The following is a 15,896-nucleotide window of genomic DNA, read 5'->3' on the forward strand; positions in this document are numbered from 1 at the left end:
TTTAGGTTTCGTCCACTAGGGAGCCGAGAGATGCGTCCAGATCTGACGCGCTCGATCGGTTTTAGTAGCGGCGCCAGTACACCGGAACTGCATGGGCGTGGCGTCGCGTTGCGAGCTCGCTATTTTATGCCGCACCCTGCCGGTGCCGGTGCCCGGTGGGGAGCCACGGTCCAAGGGCACCCCGTCGTAGTCCGTACCGAGGTGTAGTACAATATGTTTGGGAGTCCCGCTGTCTCTCTCGGGTCTCTGCCTCGGCGCGGGCACGAGGGGGGACGCGGCAATCGAACGCCACTACCGCCCTTGGCGTCAGTCGGATACGCATGCACGGCGGCATGGGCAATCGGGCATGGCATGGACCGACCACTCAGCTCGGTGCCCTAGGCTAGGGCGCGCCGGGCCGGAGACCACCGCGCTAGGGCCGGCGCTGTGACACGCGTCGCCCTGCGTCGGACATTTGTCGCCTGCAGCCGCGGACGAGGAGTGGGGGCGGTGTGATGCCAGCTTTCTGGGCTTCTGACCGGGCAAAGCAAAGGGACAAGCAGCAAAAGGAAGAACTGGTCGTGGGTGGGACACTGCGCGTACGAGTAATGAGCGTCTGAACAGTTCGCGCTCGTCACCTGTGCTGGCATTGCCGCTAGCAACGCCAACGCGGAGGGCATGGGCTCTCCGGACTTTGACGTCGCGCTCCAGGCTCCAGCAGGGCACGGCGAGGAATCCCGCGGTTGGTTGGCCTCTCGCCGTCACGCACGCAGCTGCGGTGACGCGCCGCGTTGCCGGTGCGGCGACAACGCCAGGTCCGGGCTGCGACGAGGGCGTTAGCCTGGGGCTAGGAAGTCTCCAAAAGCGGCGGCGTGGTTCATGGATCCTTTCCCCACCACAGGTGGATGAGAAAAACATCACTTCGCCAACCCTCTGGATATGCCAAAAGTAATTCATGGCTTATTTCGTTTTTCTCTACAATTTTTTTAAGTTTTTAATTAACCTTTTCTTCTACCCAGTCGGCAAAGAACCAAACACGATAAATATCCATCCGCAGCGAAATCTAGGCCCAAACAAACACCAACTAGCCCAACAACACACGACACGGCAAATGGCCAGGGCCCAAGCCTTTTCCGTGGTAGTTGGTGTCCATTTTCCATGGGCTGCAGGCAGGTCCGACTAAGAAGCCTGCAAACGACCCCAATGCAGCCCAAATTGGAAGTTGTCATGACTTTTTCTCACCTCTTTACAGGCCCGGTCACCTAGCCACTCTGGGCTGGCCTGCACGTCGATTCCACATATTTAACAAGACCAGCCCAGTTGTACAGTTTTCCCTTTTGCTTCTTGTACCGGGCCGGCCGGGTGGTTGTCCTCTGTCCGAGATAACAAAGCCCAACCGAGTTGTATTTTGAGGAAAAAAAGAGAGAATGAGAATAACAAAATCCACAAGTTCCAACATAGTCAGCACTCAGCACCACTCTGCAGGCCTGAAAACAGACCTGCCTTTTCTGATCGGTGGTGGTGTCACGCTTTTGCTGTATAGGAGTAGGAGATAGCAAGTGATTCACATAACCTAACCACGGACATATCATCTAAATCGACGGACAGTCTATAATCAACTGTGCCATCTCTCCGTCCAACACATCTTCGTCTCCGCCCCCCTTTCTCCCTTTTTGTGACATCGACTCGAACGATTCATGGCGCACGAATGCACGCGTCCATGAAGTGGGTGGACGCCGATCCACCACCGTGACTCCCGTAGCCTCAAGCCCCCCAACCCTCATCTCTCGGTTGGGTCGTTGGGCGGCGGCGCACATGCGCTGATGAAGAATGGCACAGCGAAAAGACGCAGCTGCAAAGGCAGGCAGGCAGTGTTGCAGTGAATCAGTGATGGACCACGACGAGTGGCTAGGGCTAGGCGATAATGTTGTTTGCCAGGACCTGCTAATTGCGGAAACCGCACGCCGAGCTCATCATCTGCCTGTCATTTTCCTGCCCTGCCACGCCACCACTTCACCCTGCCATTTCTGCCAGGCCACTCTTGCCGGGTTCTCGTCCACCATCTATCGTTTGATAGCCACAGGTTTATTGGTGTTCTTTCGCTCCATCCCCATAACTCTGCAATACGCAACGCCAGGGCCACCATGTCAATTGTTCGGCACGGTTGCACGTTCACCATACATACATTCTCTTTCTCTACATGAAGAGTGTAGCTACGCTTTGGGTATCCACTCGTGCCCCTGGATGAAGTTGTCGACGCTGTACGCGTCGACGTGTTCCCTGGGCACCTGGCTGCTCCACGCCACCCTCCGGCTCGCCGCGCCGCCGGGCCCGGCGCTGTCGAACTCGCCGTAATAGAGCGTCCGGAGCGCGAAGTCCCCGTTCCACGCCATCCACCCCTGCGGCTGCACGATCTCCGCGAGCGTGCACCCGAGGTACACCGTCCGGGAGTACTCCTTCCATGGCCGGCCCAGGTAGACGCGGTGGACGTCGGGTTTCTGGCGGTAGAGCGCCATGTACTCGTCGCTGCCGTTGACGGCGCAGCGGCTGAGCACAATCCCCGTGGGCTGCGCCGGGTCGGTGCGGCCCTGCGCCGTGACGGCGTCGTTCTCGCCCTTCTCCGGCCGCAGCTGCCGGGGCAGGACCACGAGGGCCGTGTCGTGGAGCACGGCCGCGGAGTTGCCGAAGACGAAGTCGACGGTGCCGGAGACGCGGCACCGGGTGTACAAGTGGCGCATGGCGTGCGCGTACAGCGTGTCCTGGTGGCCCAGCAGCTCCACGGTGTCAAGCACCGTGCGGTCGCCCGTGGAGCGGAACGCCACCGCCTGGTGCGCGTCCGGACCCGCCGTGTTGGAGATCGTCAGGTCGCGCGCCATGAACCCGTCAGCCAGAACGCCTGCATGCGCGCCGCACAACAAAAACAAGCATGTGAGGTTCAGAAATTTTCAACATGCAGGGAGGTCACTGTGGAGCAGAACATCCGATTGACGGCATTTCGTAGCACATGAATGGTGGGGCGCACGACAAAGTTGAGAGACGCACGGGCACGGCGGTGGATCGGGCAGTTTTTTTCTTGGTGAATTGACTGCACGGAGCAGCATGTCTGGTTCGGCCTGCACTGTAGGCTAACCAAGACACGCGGCACGGCTTTGTGCTTGTGGGACCGGATGGAGCACGGGAAAGTTGAGAGTGTTTGGGGTAGCCTAGGAGTAGCTCCCCGTGACGCTACGCCGCATTGTCGCCACCCGGCAGGGACCACATGCTCGTGCAGGTCACCTAGTATTTGTACTTGCTATTATTGGTAAGTCACGAGCTCGGCTGTCACGAGCGGATCTGTTGCCAGAGAATTTTACTGCCAACGGTTACCAGATCATACTACTAGGAAATGAATCAGGACTTTAGGCATATAACCACATTATAGTTGGCTAGTTGCTTGACATAAACAGGTTAGTACAGACGGTGGTCGTCTATCTCGTGTGATAAAAATGTACTACAGTACTAGGAGCAGGCTTTTCTCCTACTGTCCAGTACCCCTACCTCCCACCAAGTCAAAAGATCACTACGCATGCAGTGCACAGTGCGCCATGTCCTAAAGGCTAAAGCAACTCTTCCATTAGGCTCCGTTTGCATGTCGATAGTGCGAGGCGTTTCCGGAAGCAACTTTATGTTTATCCAGGCCAGATTTTTTTTTTGAAAAGTAGATCCAGGCCAGATTTGATATTTCAAATTTCCCTTTTGAAAAACGAGGGCTCCACGGAATTATTTGGACAACTTCACCCACTATTTGAATCCTAGGCAGCGTTCTTTTTTTTTTCTTTTTGAAAATAATCTAGGCAAGGTTCTCAGGTCATGTGGCATGCCGGACGCAACGTACAAAAGCCAAGAATTAAAGGCCCGCGTCAAAACTCACAACATCCGATCTAATCCACGGAAAGCGTTTTCGGAAAGCGTTTTCGGTGCTTCGGTCACGGGATCGCATTGATTCCATGCACGTACACACGCGTACGACGCGGCAGAAAGCAGTTGAGCTCGCTTGTTTGTCAGCGCAGTACAACTACGCCGTAGTACAAGGGAACAGAATACGTAGAGGGGACGAGGGGAATACGCGGATTTATACGCACCTACGGTGGCGGTGTTGAAGGTGGACACGCCGGGCGTGTCGGCGTTGAGGTCCCCGGTGATCACCGTCTTGCCCATGCCGTCGCCCACCAGCACCACGTTCGTCTTCTCCCACGGCACGCTCACCGTCTCCTTGTACACCCCCTCCTTCACGCGCACCACGAACCACCCATCGCCGTAGTCCGGCGCCGCCGCCACCGCCTCCCGCACCGTCTTGTAGTCGCACCCCGCGGCGCACACCGTCGCGTTCGGCGGCAGGCCCCTGGGCACGCCGAGCGCGTCCACGTCGGCATCGGCGGTGGTGGCGGCGGCCGCGGCGGGCGGCCAGTAACCGTCGCGCTCCGTCTGCGGCGGGCGCCAGAGGGAGGTCTCGTCGCCGTAGCGCTGCCGCGCGGCGAGCATGGAGATGTAGTTGCTGTTGACGGCGATGGTGTCGTCGAGGTAGGCCATGGCGTCGGAGATGGTGCGGGAGAAGTTGACGTACTTGTACGCGGACCAGCAGTCGTAGAGGTGGAGCAGCGCGGTGGACGCGGAGAGGAGCGACGGGGACGGGGACGGGGAGAGGCGGTGGGAGGAGAGGGAGAGGAAGGTGAGGCAGTTGGTGGCGGCGTTGGAGAGGTTCACGTTGGAGGAGGCGGCGAGGACGGACTTGGCCGTGGAGACGGCGGGCGGGATGCGGGCGCGGAGCGCGGAGAGCGATGCGCCGAGGAGGTCGGGGGTGGAGGCGCCGGACCCCGCGCCGGAGAGCGTGGAGACGCAGGCCGGCTGGAAGCGGGTGGCGTTGCAGGCCAGGAGGACGGCGAGTGGCGCCGAGTCGGAGGACGCCGGCGACGGGGACGGGGACGGGGACGCGGACGGGGTGTGGCGGTGGTGGTGACGGGAGAGGGAGAAGGGGAGATGGAAGAGGACGAGGACGAGGAGGGGAACGAGGCGAGCCGGAGGAGGCATTGGTGATGGTTGGGTGGCGTTGTGCGCGCGCGCGCGGTGGGGAGGAGCGGAGTCGCCACTGGACTACTGGAGTGTGCGGTGGTGGGGGGTGGTTATATTGCGGACGGGGACGGAGAGGCCGGCAGCCTCGGTTGGGGAAGGGGATGAATGGGGATTTCCATGGGTGCAAATGTAACGGAAAGTAGGAGGAAAGCATTCATGCCTGGATGTGAATCTTCCGGTTGATTTTGCTTTTCAGTTTTGCTGATTTTCACATAGTTCAATCTCTTATGGTAGCATGACCACTAATAATTTTTTTAGATAATGTGACCACTAATAATTATACTAACTCATAATTACGAAGACATTGACTCTCGGAAATATTGGAATCCATTATTTGTCGTTGACGTATCATCATGAAAAATAGGGGATTGCGCAAACTTACGCTGCCAAGAAAAAAATATTTATACAATGGATGGTTTAGATCACGATGTGGCATTAGTTTTAGATAAACATATTCATCGACCTTCTGCCTCATTCAACATTATACCCTTCCATGGTTTTCAATGTCACTCTTAAAATGACTGTGATGCCAATCCTATTTGCACAAGTAGCTATTGTGTCGGTGTTTCGTACAACCGACTAGTGATTGTACCCTGCACTCTCCCTACTTCCGATGGCTAGCACACAAGAGATGAGTTATACTGGTTCGGGAAGATCCCTACATCCAGTTTCGGCAGGAGTCGTGTTCCTTGATTAAGTGCACTGAACTTATAACGGGGTGCTTGCAAACAAGTGTTCATGCGATGTGTGGATGTATGTGTCCAATACGAGAGAGAGTGAAAGGAGGCTCGGTTCCCTTTATATAGGCTAGGGACTGGATGACAATGTTGAGAAATGAAGGGGGTTCCCGACCTCAGAGGTCAGGGGTTGTAGCGTGGTCGGATCTCCCTTGCACCAAGAGGCTTCCTTGTCCTATCCCCTTGTCGTGGGTTTCGCACGCCTTGTACGGTGGCTCCTATGCGGCGTGGGCTGCTTACGCACGGCCCAGCCTGCTCCGTGACGTGCCCTTATCCTGTCCGCCAACCCCGTGGCAGTGAATGGGACAGGAGCTATCGCTGACGTCCGTACTGGTGACGAATGGGCGGACTTTGATTAGTGGCCTGGACGGGGCGTGCCGCTCATCCCGGCTTTCCCCGACCTCTGGTGCGCCCACGGCCGCTCCTCGCCGTAACATCTATCGCTAGGTCCCACCTCGCTTGGGTATGGTCTTGATCTTGATGAGTCTCCTTGATGGTATAGGTGATGATGATGTCGAGGCGCGTGGGCGTGTATGGCCACGCATGGCGTCGTCCAGCAGGCCGTCCTGAGCGGCCCGAAGGGTGCAGCCTCACCCTCGGACCTCCTGGTTAAAGTTTGGCTCCCCTTGCCCGGTCATATCTCCGGCGTGGGGCGGTCGGTGGGGCCACGTCCTGCATTTAATGCCTCTCGTAAGGCGCAGGTCTTCCTGAGTCAAGGGGCCTGTTCGCTTCAGCTTATAAGCCGGCTGAAAAGCTGAAACGGCTGATTTATTGTGAGAGGAAAATACTGTTTGGTGGCTGATAAGCCGGCTGAATAAGCTGAAGCGAACAGGCCGAAGGAGTGGGTGAGACGTTGTGGGCCCCTTGCGGACCCCGCCCCGAGCTGGCTGAGCCGGCGAGTCACGACTCTTGGCTTCCGACCAAGGGAGGTCGGGTGGTGGGCCGCAGTGTCGTTTGGACCGTTTCCAGAATGCTTCTAGCCGTTGATCCTTTAGCTTTTTGGTGAGGGTAGCCCTGGTAACCCGTCACATTGTCACCGGGATGCCATATTTGCACAGCTCTTCTCCAAACTTGCCCTGGTTAACATGAATTGCCATTGCCCTCCCATTTACTGCAACTGGAATCACCACCACCCACTATATCTTCACAAAAAGGCCATAGGAGAATGCAGTCAGAAACGACTACTCACAGGTTTGTGAAAAGGACTTCTTGTCAAGGCAAGAGCAGAAGAGCTCTACTGTTCAGTGAAGGACTAGAGCTACATGGACGACAACGAAACAAACACACACACAGCACAAGCCACAAGACCACATATGGTTGTGCACGTAAAAGCACTAACTAATTTATGTGACTCAAAACACTCTTATCTGAGTTTATATGTCATCTTTGGTTTTTAAAGGCAGCGTCTGATGCAGAACTTTGAGGTCACTTGGAAGAGGACGTTTCACTTTTCTCCGACCATAGGATCTAAGGATGCCATTCAAATCACTTTTCGTCCCCTTTGAAAGACGCCTCAACTAGTCATCAGTAGTCAGCTACTCAGCTTATCGATTGTTGCTTTACATTTCTGGGTCTGTACATCACTATGAAACAAGCAAGGTCTCCAAGTTATAGGATTCACATTTTAAACTGGCAATTCAAACCGTCGAGTCTAAACGTTTGAGCTTCAAGTTGAGATCTACTGCAGCTTAAGTGTTGTTAACGCATCAACTGATGCTTACGTTCATCGGCACAGCAGGGACACTTGAAATGAAATTGCACAACCGTGCACGGCAGACAGAAGGCATGCTTGCCCCCCTTGCACTGCCTGATTGCCTACAGTCAGCTGCATTGATTTGGTTAATTTGGCACGATAGCTGCATGTCCTGAAAAGGACGAAGAGATAACCGCGACAGGCGAGCACGCACAATGCCCTTCGCTCCGTGGCGTGCTGCCACACAGCAGGTTGTTTGATCCGTCATGTGACATTGGAGGTTTCTGTCAATGTTCCGGAAGCTTTCTGCTCACGGGATAATGGCACATTGGCACAGCCGCGGAATGGAGACGGCTGGTTTTTCTCTTGTTGCGAGGCCGCCGACCCGGTTCCGGGACCCGGTCACGGGATCAGAGGCTCACAGAGAAATGGTCGGCGCACCGCGCACCGGCGGCGTCCACTGGCTGGCAGTGGGACAAGCTCCGATGCAACTGCGAAAGCCACGAGCCCACGACACTCTTTCCTTCCTATAGGAAAACCTGCAAGAGAAGTCATTTGATACAGAAATTTGCATATTGATAACTATTTCATTTGATGATGTGCCTGATGAAAGAAAATGATGCAGTAAAGACGTCTCATGCATAAGATTTCAATATCCAAAATTTTTTGCAAGTGAACTATTGTTACATACAGGTTGCATGTGCTCTCTGCTCTGTGTCTATGCCTAAACAGCCAAAAGAGGAAACGATACAAAAATCTATGTCTCAGGACTCAGGAGATGTGCATTCCTGAGTGAGCAAGTGACGGGGAAAAAGAGAAAGATCAATATAGCAAAGCTTGCCTGAAGATGCCGCTGTCTCAGAGGCTTCTTGCAGCAAATAAAACAGAAATTATGAAACAGAAAGAAAATGGGTATATCATGTCAACAGTCAGCTAACCAGCCCTCGCCAACCTGTGGAATCATACGAGAGAAAGCATCAGATCACCATTCAACTCCATCAGGAGCAATGCATCAAGTAAAAATAGTATGATGCTCTATATAAACTCCTGGAGCTAATACTAATAACCATGGAAGAGCTCTGTATTCCTCATATACATCATCTGGATCAATTATTCAGGATCATTTCTGAACGTACTCATGCTCATACATGTAGATTCTCAAATATTGCAAATTATTTGGTTTTTACCCATTTCAGTTGCCAAGTTATGTCTAAAAATCAAAGTCACATGACATAGTACAGGAATTGCGGCATCAAAGATATGTGTATTGCATATATACAAAGCCCAGAATTTCCAGACTACCTTGCAGGTGAAAATGGCTTGCACGATTAGACAATACTACCATGGTATTTTACTTGGTTTATTTAAACACATGATCTATGAAAATATCATAAAAGCCTGTCATCATAACAAGGAACTCACCATTTGTCAACAGGTGGGAAAATACAAGTTCATTCCAAGCATCTGGGACTCCAGGAAGGCACCAGTGGCTGCAATCAAGTATGGTATTAGGATGACTCCAAAGGCCAATATGAGCATCACTTCTGAAGGCCCCCATCAAGGTCACATTTAGTACGGTGACAGGGACACTTGTATTCGCTACAACATCAGCAAGTATATCCCCAAATTCTCTCCTGTCATTTCCTTTGGCCTCAGTTGTAGGTTGTTCTGTTACTTCACAAACCTTTTGATTTAAGCCACTGTAAATATGAAAAACTATCATGAGTGTATGCTTTAACAAAATAACCTGTGCACAGCGTAAATTTGCTTTTCGATGACTCCACAATCATAATGACACTCATAGGGTGTAACGACGTTAAATCTTCAGTTCAAATTGTAGTTACTTCAAGAGTGCAATAAGGAAGAAAATTAAGAAATGTGCAAAGCATATTTGCATGTTAGAAAACCACACCTCCAATGAGATGGTTCATATGTCCGGAAGAACACACGTGTTCGTCTTAAATCAACTCTTTCTTTCACCCATGAAGCCCAAGTTTCCAGTGCCATTTTGAAAGCAGCATTAATGGAAGTTCCCAGTTTAAGCACACCTCCAGCCTCAAAATAGCAACCCCTGTTTGCAAAGATCAAGCTTGAATATCCGAGATATATGAAGTAGATATCAATGCAGCTCGATGGGCTACATCTACATTGTAAGCCAAAGAAACCAGGAAACGTGAGCTAATCAACAAAAGACAGTAAGCATTTTTTGTTACGATTCATTCACTTCCTCCATAAAACATTGAAGTTTCAATATTACCAAAAAAAAAAGATGATACTGCCTGCTTACTATGTTGTGATCTTAGAAACATGAACACAATGTAGCCAGTGCTCTTGTACAACACTGAACACATCAACAAGGCAAAAGAACACGATGAAAACAATACAATGCCAAGTGAAAGAAGCACTAACTTCTCCTGGCATCATCAAAACCATAAGGCCGGCTTAGATCTTACATAGCCAGTAGTATTCTTTTTCTGAATGAAACTTAGCCAGTATGCAGAAAAAGACTGATATATCAGCATCAACAATAATAAAGGAGATGACATGAGAACGTGAACGTAACACGCTTTTGTGTTGCTATGACTTCAAGGAACAACTACAGCTGATACAACACCAGCTGTCGAGGCAATCAGCCAATCACATCAATCTTGTAAACTGGTTTCTAAACCTTTTATCCTCAGTCACTACTTCTGCAAAGAATGTACCTCAGTGTTGATTCATAGGAATAAGTATAACTTTGCTTGAATTCTTGGTAAAAATAACATAGTCTAACATCCTTTAAATAATCCTACAGAGTTGCTTAGAATTTACGGATCTAAATGGCGGTGACATCTTCCATAGGAACACTGTGCTGCCTACATAACTTACCAAGGATAAAACATCAGTGTTCATGGGTGTGATGTGTGAACAGTTCATATTGATAAAAAAATTAGAGTAATGATAATTTTCCAGTTAACTCAAGAATTAGCAAATACCAAAAGGTTTGTGAATTAAAGTAAGAGAACTCACATGTCAAATAATTTGCTGGCAGTCCACCAATGCCCTGAGTTGAAAATAAGCACATCTGAATCAGCCCATTTCTGACTTAAGTCATCCAACTTATCAAGCTTGAGGATGGCACGGACCCTTCTGCGCCCGTGCCGCAGCGCGGGAATCTGCTGCACAAGGAACACAGACCGGAAGAACTCCACACTAAGGTTGAACGACTCAAACCTCACTCCTAAAAATCGGATTGTCTTTGAGATTTGGTTGCCATTAACCTCATAAACCGTCTTCGGATCATCCACCCCAGTCATGAGCATGCAAATGAAGGACTCCCACTGCGTTCGGCTCATGGAATCCCCCACAAACACGACCCTCTTCCCTCTCAGCCACTCCAGCACAGCCCGGGCACTGAACCGCGGTAAATTGCATCCCCTAGGCTTCCACCTCCACTTAAGGAACTCGGTATCCTTCCTCCCATTGGCCAGGCAATTGAACCCCCTCTCTGCAAACGGGCACCGGGAGCTGTTGTACAAGGGGTACCTCTCATCCGGCACCCAGATGCCGTCGAACACGTCGCAGGACTCGAGGCTCTCGCCGGCGAACTCGGCGACCACACGGTCCCGGCCCGGGTGCCGGAAGAAGTAGAGGTACAGCGCGCAGGAAAGCACCAGCGCTAGGGAGGCCAGTAAGAACGCCAAGGCGATGCGCTCGATCGACGGCCCCGACGGCGCCGCCGCCCACCAGTTCCGGTGCGCGGCCCCCGGCGTCGAGACCCGCGGGCTCCCGACGCCGCCCCTCGCTGCGAGCCGCGCCGATGTGCTCCGGCTGAAGCTCCCGCTCACCATATCCCCTCCGCCGCCGCCGCCCGATCTCCCATTCCACAGCTTCCCTGCTGCCAAATCGGCCTCGGACCAATTCACGGCAAGACTCCCAGACCAAAACCAGTTTGAAAATAGCAGGCGAGGCTTCCTCCCCAATCCAGAAGCAGCCAATGATGAATCCCTTCGATGTTTCACCTTCCGCCCTCCGCGATTCAAATTTGCCCGGCGAATCGACTGGATCGAGCCGCGCTTCTCCAGTCCAGAGCCCTCGCGCGGCTCCCGAGATCACGGAACTCGGAGTCGGTCGATGGAAGGCAGAGACGACGACCAGCCGATGCGGGGCGCCAGGGCAGATCAGGGACTCACCGAACTCTGTCGACCGGTGTGCTCCCTCCCCCCGCGATCGCCTGTGCGGTGCGGCCGCGGCAAGACCCAAAAGCAGCAGCTCGCGAGAGAGCTCCTGATCCAGCAGCGGCGCGCGGCGCGTCGCGACTCGCGGATGGTGTTGGCGCCGTGGTGAGGTGACTAGGTGAGCTCCCGCGCGGCGAGGCCGAGTCCGAGGAGGAGGAGCTGAGGCGGCGACGCTCGCGGTGGTTGTGGAGTGGGCGATTTAAATACTTGATATTGGTGATCCAAAGGTGTTCAGGCCTGAAAAGATTGCTGGGAACGGGTGTGCATGGCGGCGTCGGAGGTGCGCGGTGACTTTTTGGCGTTTTGACTTTTTTGGGGAGCGAGGTCGAGGGAAGGTGTGGTGTGGTGGTGCGCGGCGACGTATCGCCGGAAGGGGTAGGAGAAGGGGTAGGAGGTGCCGAGGAGTTCTGGTAGCCGACGACGAAGGAGAGAGAACACGGTCGCGTTGATCAACATGGGCTGCTGTTGATTATGATTCCAGAAGTTGATAGAAGACTAGGCGGGTTCCAAGCGAAATCAACTCCATCAAATAAGAGAAAGTGTGAAAATTTATCTGTAGTTCTAGAAATAGCTGTAACAATTCATGTTGTATCTGACTAAGATTTTAGCATGCTTTAAAGTATAAATATAAACGCATAAGCTTTGTAAAAAAAAGAGAACAATTAATCAATCAATACAACTTTTCGGCGCCACGCCACCAAAACCCGGGCGAGCTTGTAAGCATCGTCACCCGGTCAGTACGACCTCCATCAGAACTTTCTAAGTTTTATATTGTCTAGTTATCGAGTTATCTTAGATTACAAAGTAGAACTTTATAGGTTTTGTCCAATATTCTGCTTGTTTTCGACGTTGCTCAAGTTATCGAACGGTTTATATCTGGTTAGGTTGTCTTCAATCGACTCCCTTGTCTTGTTTAAATGTTCGCAGTTATCAGATCGTATTGGCTGGTAGATTTTGCATGCTTTTACCGTTTTACACATGCTAGGTCCGATAGATTTTTACCCCTACCCCTCGTATTGCTAACCGTCTAGCCTCTGACGTCAGGGTGCTACTGTTGAGAGCTGATGTCTCAGTCGGGTCTTATCTGTATCTCGCAGAAGTGTGATGACGTCATTGAGCCGATAAGGACATGTACGAGGCCTTGCCATTGTGAGCTTGTTTGTTAAGACTAATGGATCAAAGTTAATGCCCTCTCACCATGTTACCTATACAAGTTCAATACACGGTCATGACATTGATTATATTTTATTACCTTAATCGGCTTGTAAGCGGTAGGCAAGAGACCTTTGGTGATTATGCACTAGTCTTTTATGTTGACATATTAAGGTTAATGCCCTCTCAATCGTGTTATCTTATCTAAGTTCAATACACTTATCAAAACATTAATTAAGATCTGGCTTGCATACAGTCAGCATCGGCTGGTCCTTGTTGCTATGCTCCAATCTTTTAAGTTAGTAGATTGGTGTCAATACCCTCTCATTCGTGTTATCTTGTATGAGTTCAATACAGTTATCAAGACATTGATTAGAATTATTAGCTTATTTGATAAGCGTGTGGTCAACAAGAACTCCCCTTTTATGACCATTGTGTTAGAATGCTTTATCTTAGTCCATCGGTTGACATAGTCGATGGCACATGCTATTATGCTTACATTAAATATCTATTTGTTGTGGTGTTTATTCTAAGAATGTCTACCCATGAGCTCAAGAGGCTTTGCCGTCGATCGGCTCATAAATTTAATGTTTACCTTATCAATAATTTTGCACCACTCGTGAACTGATTTAGAATTTACACTGAAATTAACCGCGTTATTCAATGCAGACGTGTGATGATGTCCAGATTTTGCGTCAAAAGCGTGAACGACGGCCATCGGGCATTCGGGCCAAGGTCGCTGCGTTACCGACTTCTGGCGAGGATTTGTAGCCAAACGGTAGGAGGTGAGGTGCCAGGTGATCCGCGCCCCAATCGACGTCAACTTCACGAGGATCCTGTCGCTGTTCTGCTTGGCAATGGCGCCATCATGTTCCGGTCCCGCGTCCTCTCTCCTCAGCGAAGGCCAGGTGTTCGATGGCGCTGCGAGGAGTGGGCCGAGCCTAACAAGTTCGGCCTGTGTTGGACCAGGTTGCTCACATAGTCACATCTAGCCGGCCTGCTTCTTCAGTTCTTTTGATACTTTCCTGAGCAAGGGCCGGCCCGAGCGAGGAAGCGGAGGATGCGATTACAGGGTTATTGGGCCGGCCGCCCTAAACCAGCCTTGGCCTAGCCTTTCTGAGTAGTGTGATTTAGCGGGGATTCTATATAACTTCCGGTAGCTATGTTTCAGATCCGTGCAATCTCATCTCAACCGTACAGCGGTTGGAGATGGACCAGGCATGCATGCATGCGCTGGCGCATATTGACCAGCGAGGTTGCTAGCTGGGTCATGTTTAGTTGCCTCTAAAATCCTAATTTTAGCACTATGTAAAAAAAAATTCCCATCACATCACACTTGCGGTACATGCATGGAGTACTGAATGTAGATGAAATCAAAAACTAATTGCATAGTTTTGTTGTACTTTGCGAGACGAATCTTTTGAGCCTAATTAGTCAATATTTGGACAATAATTCACAAATACAAACGAAACGCTACATTGTTGCTACAGTAATTTTGGTTGTCCAAAGTTGGGCAACTAAACAAGACCTTGGTATTTTTTCTACGTTTTCTCCTGATGTTTGTACCACTGTGTTGGTGAGAATTAATGTAACATAATAAGTTCCAATATAAATATATTTGCTATTTTTAAAAAATCAACATTTTGGATGATCTATGTCAATATTTTAAGTATGCTAGTTCAACATTTTCATATCAAATGTTGAACTAGTTTATTTGAAATGTTGAAGAATGTTGAATATGATATTTAAAATGTTGAGTATATATATAAAGTTACAAAATCTTTTAAAAATAGTAAAATAAGAGTGCACGTTACCTACCATGTACCCCTGCATGCGTGCTGCCAGAGTCTTTTGTCCTACGGGCTGCAGGTCACGGTTGCTACCTCTTGCTTGCTGCGCTGCTGTCTTGAATGCGGGAGACGGGTGTGTGCAATTGGGCAACGACGTTATTGTTGGGCTGTGGTGGCTCGGTGGGCTCTGCGATGGATTTTAATGGGCTCTAAGCCATGGCTCCTATCTAACTTCCACGAGCCAGATAGGAGCCCCCGTGATTTAGGGAGTCGCCTCAAATGCTAATCCACGGCGTAACCAGTGCATCTTGCTTCTTGCTCCACCAGGCCAGCGGCGCAGCCTCCGTCACTCCTGCAGATCGAAGTGTGAGAGCAGCCCTCCAGGCTCCAGCAGTCAAAGAAACCTACCTCGGCCGCTCGGCGTCTTTTGTCACATGTGTGTCCGGGTTCATAAAACGGACGGTAACGGACGACGAGTGAAAGATCTTTTTCCTAACCAGATTGACAAATGTTTGGCTTTCGCAGCGAAACGCACTCCAGTTTGTGCGATGAAGACTTAGGATCTGTTTGTTTCCACTTATTTCTCAATTATTGATGAGAATAAGCGAAAATTCCACCCAAACGAACTGCTTAATTTTCGCCTACCACGAAAGCCGCTTAGCTCAAAATCAAGAATACAACGTGCATGCCGATTCTCCTGTAAGCGACCTCGGTCTCACCTATCGCTGAAGCGAGTCGATTTCCCCCCGCATGCTCCTCCACCACCGACAACTCCGTACCCTCCGCGCCTCCTCCCGTCCCCTGTGCTTCACTCCGCGCCCGCCGCCTCCCATGCCGCCGCCGCCCGGGCGCCTTCCTGCCCTTCGGCGGCGGCCTCCCTGCCATCCAGCGTCACGTGCTTGCCATCCGCGTGTAGCGACGCCGGCACCCCCGCTTCCTGCTCTCAATCGCTCTCCCTCCGATCCGCCGTGTGTCCGATCTGCGGCCGTCCGACCGTCTGCCGCTATCCAGGACCCGTCCGTCCTCCTGCCGGTCGCACCTGGAGACGATTCGTGGACGCCGACGCCGCATCCTTGTTCTCCGCCCCCTTCCACTATGACGCCGGCGTCAGGGCCGGTCCGCCCCCAACCGCCCTGCCGCCGCTCGTGGAGGCCGTTGGAAGCATGTGTTTCGACCGTCTGCGCCAAGAGCTGCTCCCTTTGTCCAACGATCGAAAAAG

General features: G+C 51.6%; 2 protein-coding genes across 4 annotated transcripts; both read right to left on the minus strand.

Moving 5' to 3' along the window:
- Nucleotides 1-1,822: 1,822 nt before the first annotated feature.
- Nucleotides 1,823-5,179, minus strand: LOC117859172 (probable pectinesterase/pectinesterase inhibitor 51). Its single transcript, XM_034742373.2, has 2 exons — nucleotides 4,101-5,179; nucleotides 1,823-2,875 (listed from the first exon to the last, which is right to left on the minus strand). Exons 1-2 carry the CDS (start codon nucleotides 5,044-5,046, stop codon nucleotides 2,193-2,195), a joined length of 1,629 nt encoding a protein of 542 aa, XP_034598264.1. The 5' UTR covers nucleotides 5,047-5,179; the 3' UTR covers nucleotides 1,823-2,192.
- A 2,164-nt stretch (nucleotides 5,180-7,343) lies between these two features.
- Nucleotides 7,344-12,178, minus strand: LOC117855897 (protein trichome berefringence-like 7). Of its 3 annotated transcripts, XR_011898245.1 has the most exons (5): nucleotides 10,528-12,178; nucleotides 9,431-9,661; nucleotides 8,941-9,218; nucleotides 8,360-8,470; nucleotides 7,344-8,057 (listed from the first exon to the last, which is right to left on the minus strand). XR_011898245.1 is itself a non-coding variant. In XM_072293845.1 (4 exons), exons 1-4 carry the CDS (start codon nucleotides 11,346-11,348, stop codon nucleotides 8,448-8,450), a joined length of 1,353 nt encoding a protein of 450 aa, XP_072149946.1. In that variant the 5' UTR covers nucleotides 11,349-12,177; the 3' UTR covers nucleotides 8,136-8,447. The 3 variants fall into 3 exon arrangements, 2 of the variants coding, with proteins under 2 accessions (XP_072149946.1, XP_034594185.1); XM_072293845.1 differs by lacking the exon at nucleotides 7,344-8,057 and having other exon boundaries at nucleotides 8,136-8,470; nucleotides 10,528-12,177; XM_034738294.2 differs by lacking the exon at nucleotides 7,344-8,057 and having other exon boundaries at nucleotides 8,136-8,470; nucleotides 9,431-9,589; nucleotides 10,528-12,173.
- Nucleotides 12,179-15,896: the final 3,718 nt, after the last annotated feature.

Source organism: Setaria viridis, chromosome 5 (genome assembly GCF_005286985.2).
Source record: "Setaria viridis chromosome 5, Setaria_viridis_v4.0, whole genome shotgun sequence".
Taxonomy (NCBI): Eukaryota; Viridiplantae; Streptophyta; class Magnoliopsida; order Poales; family Poaceae; genus Setaria; species Setaria viridis.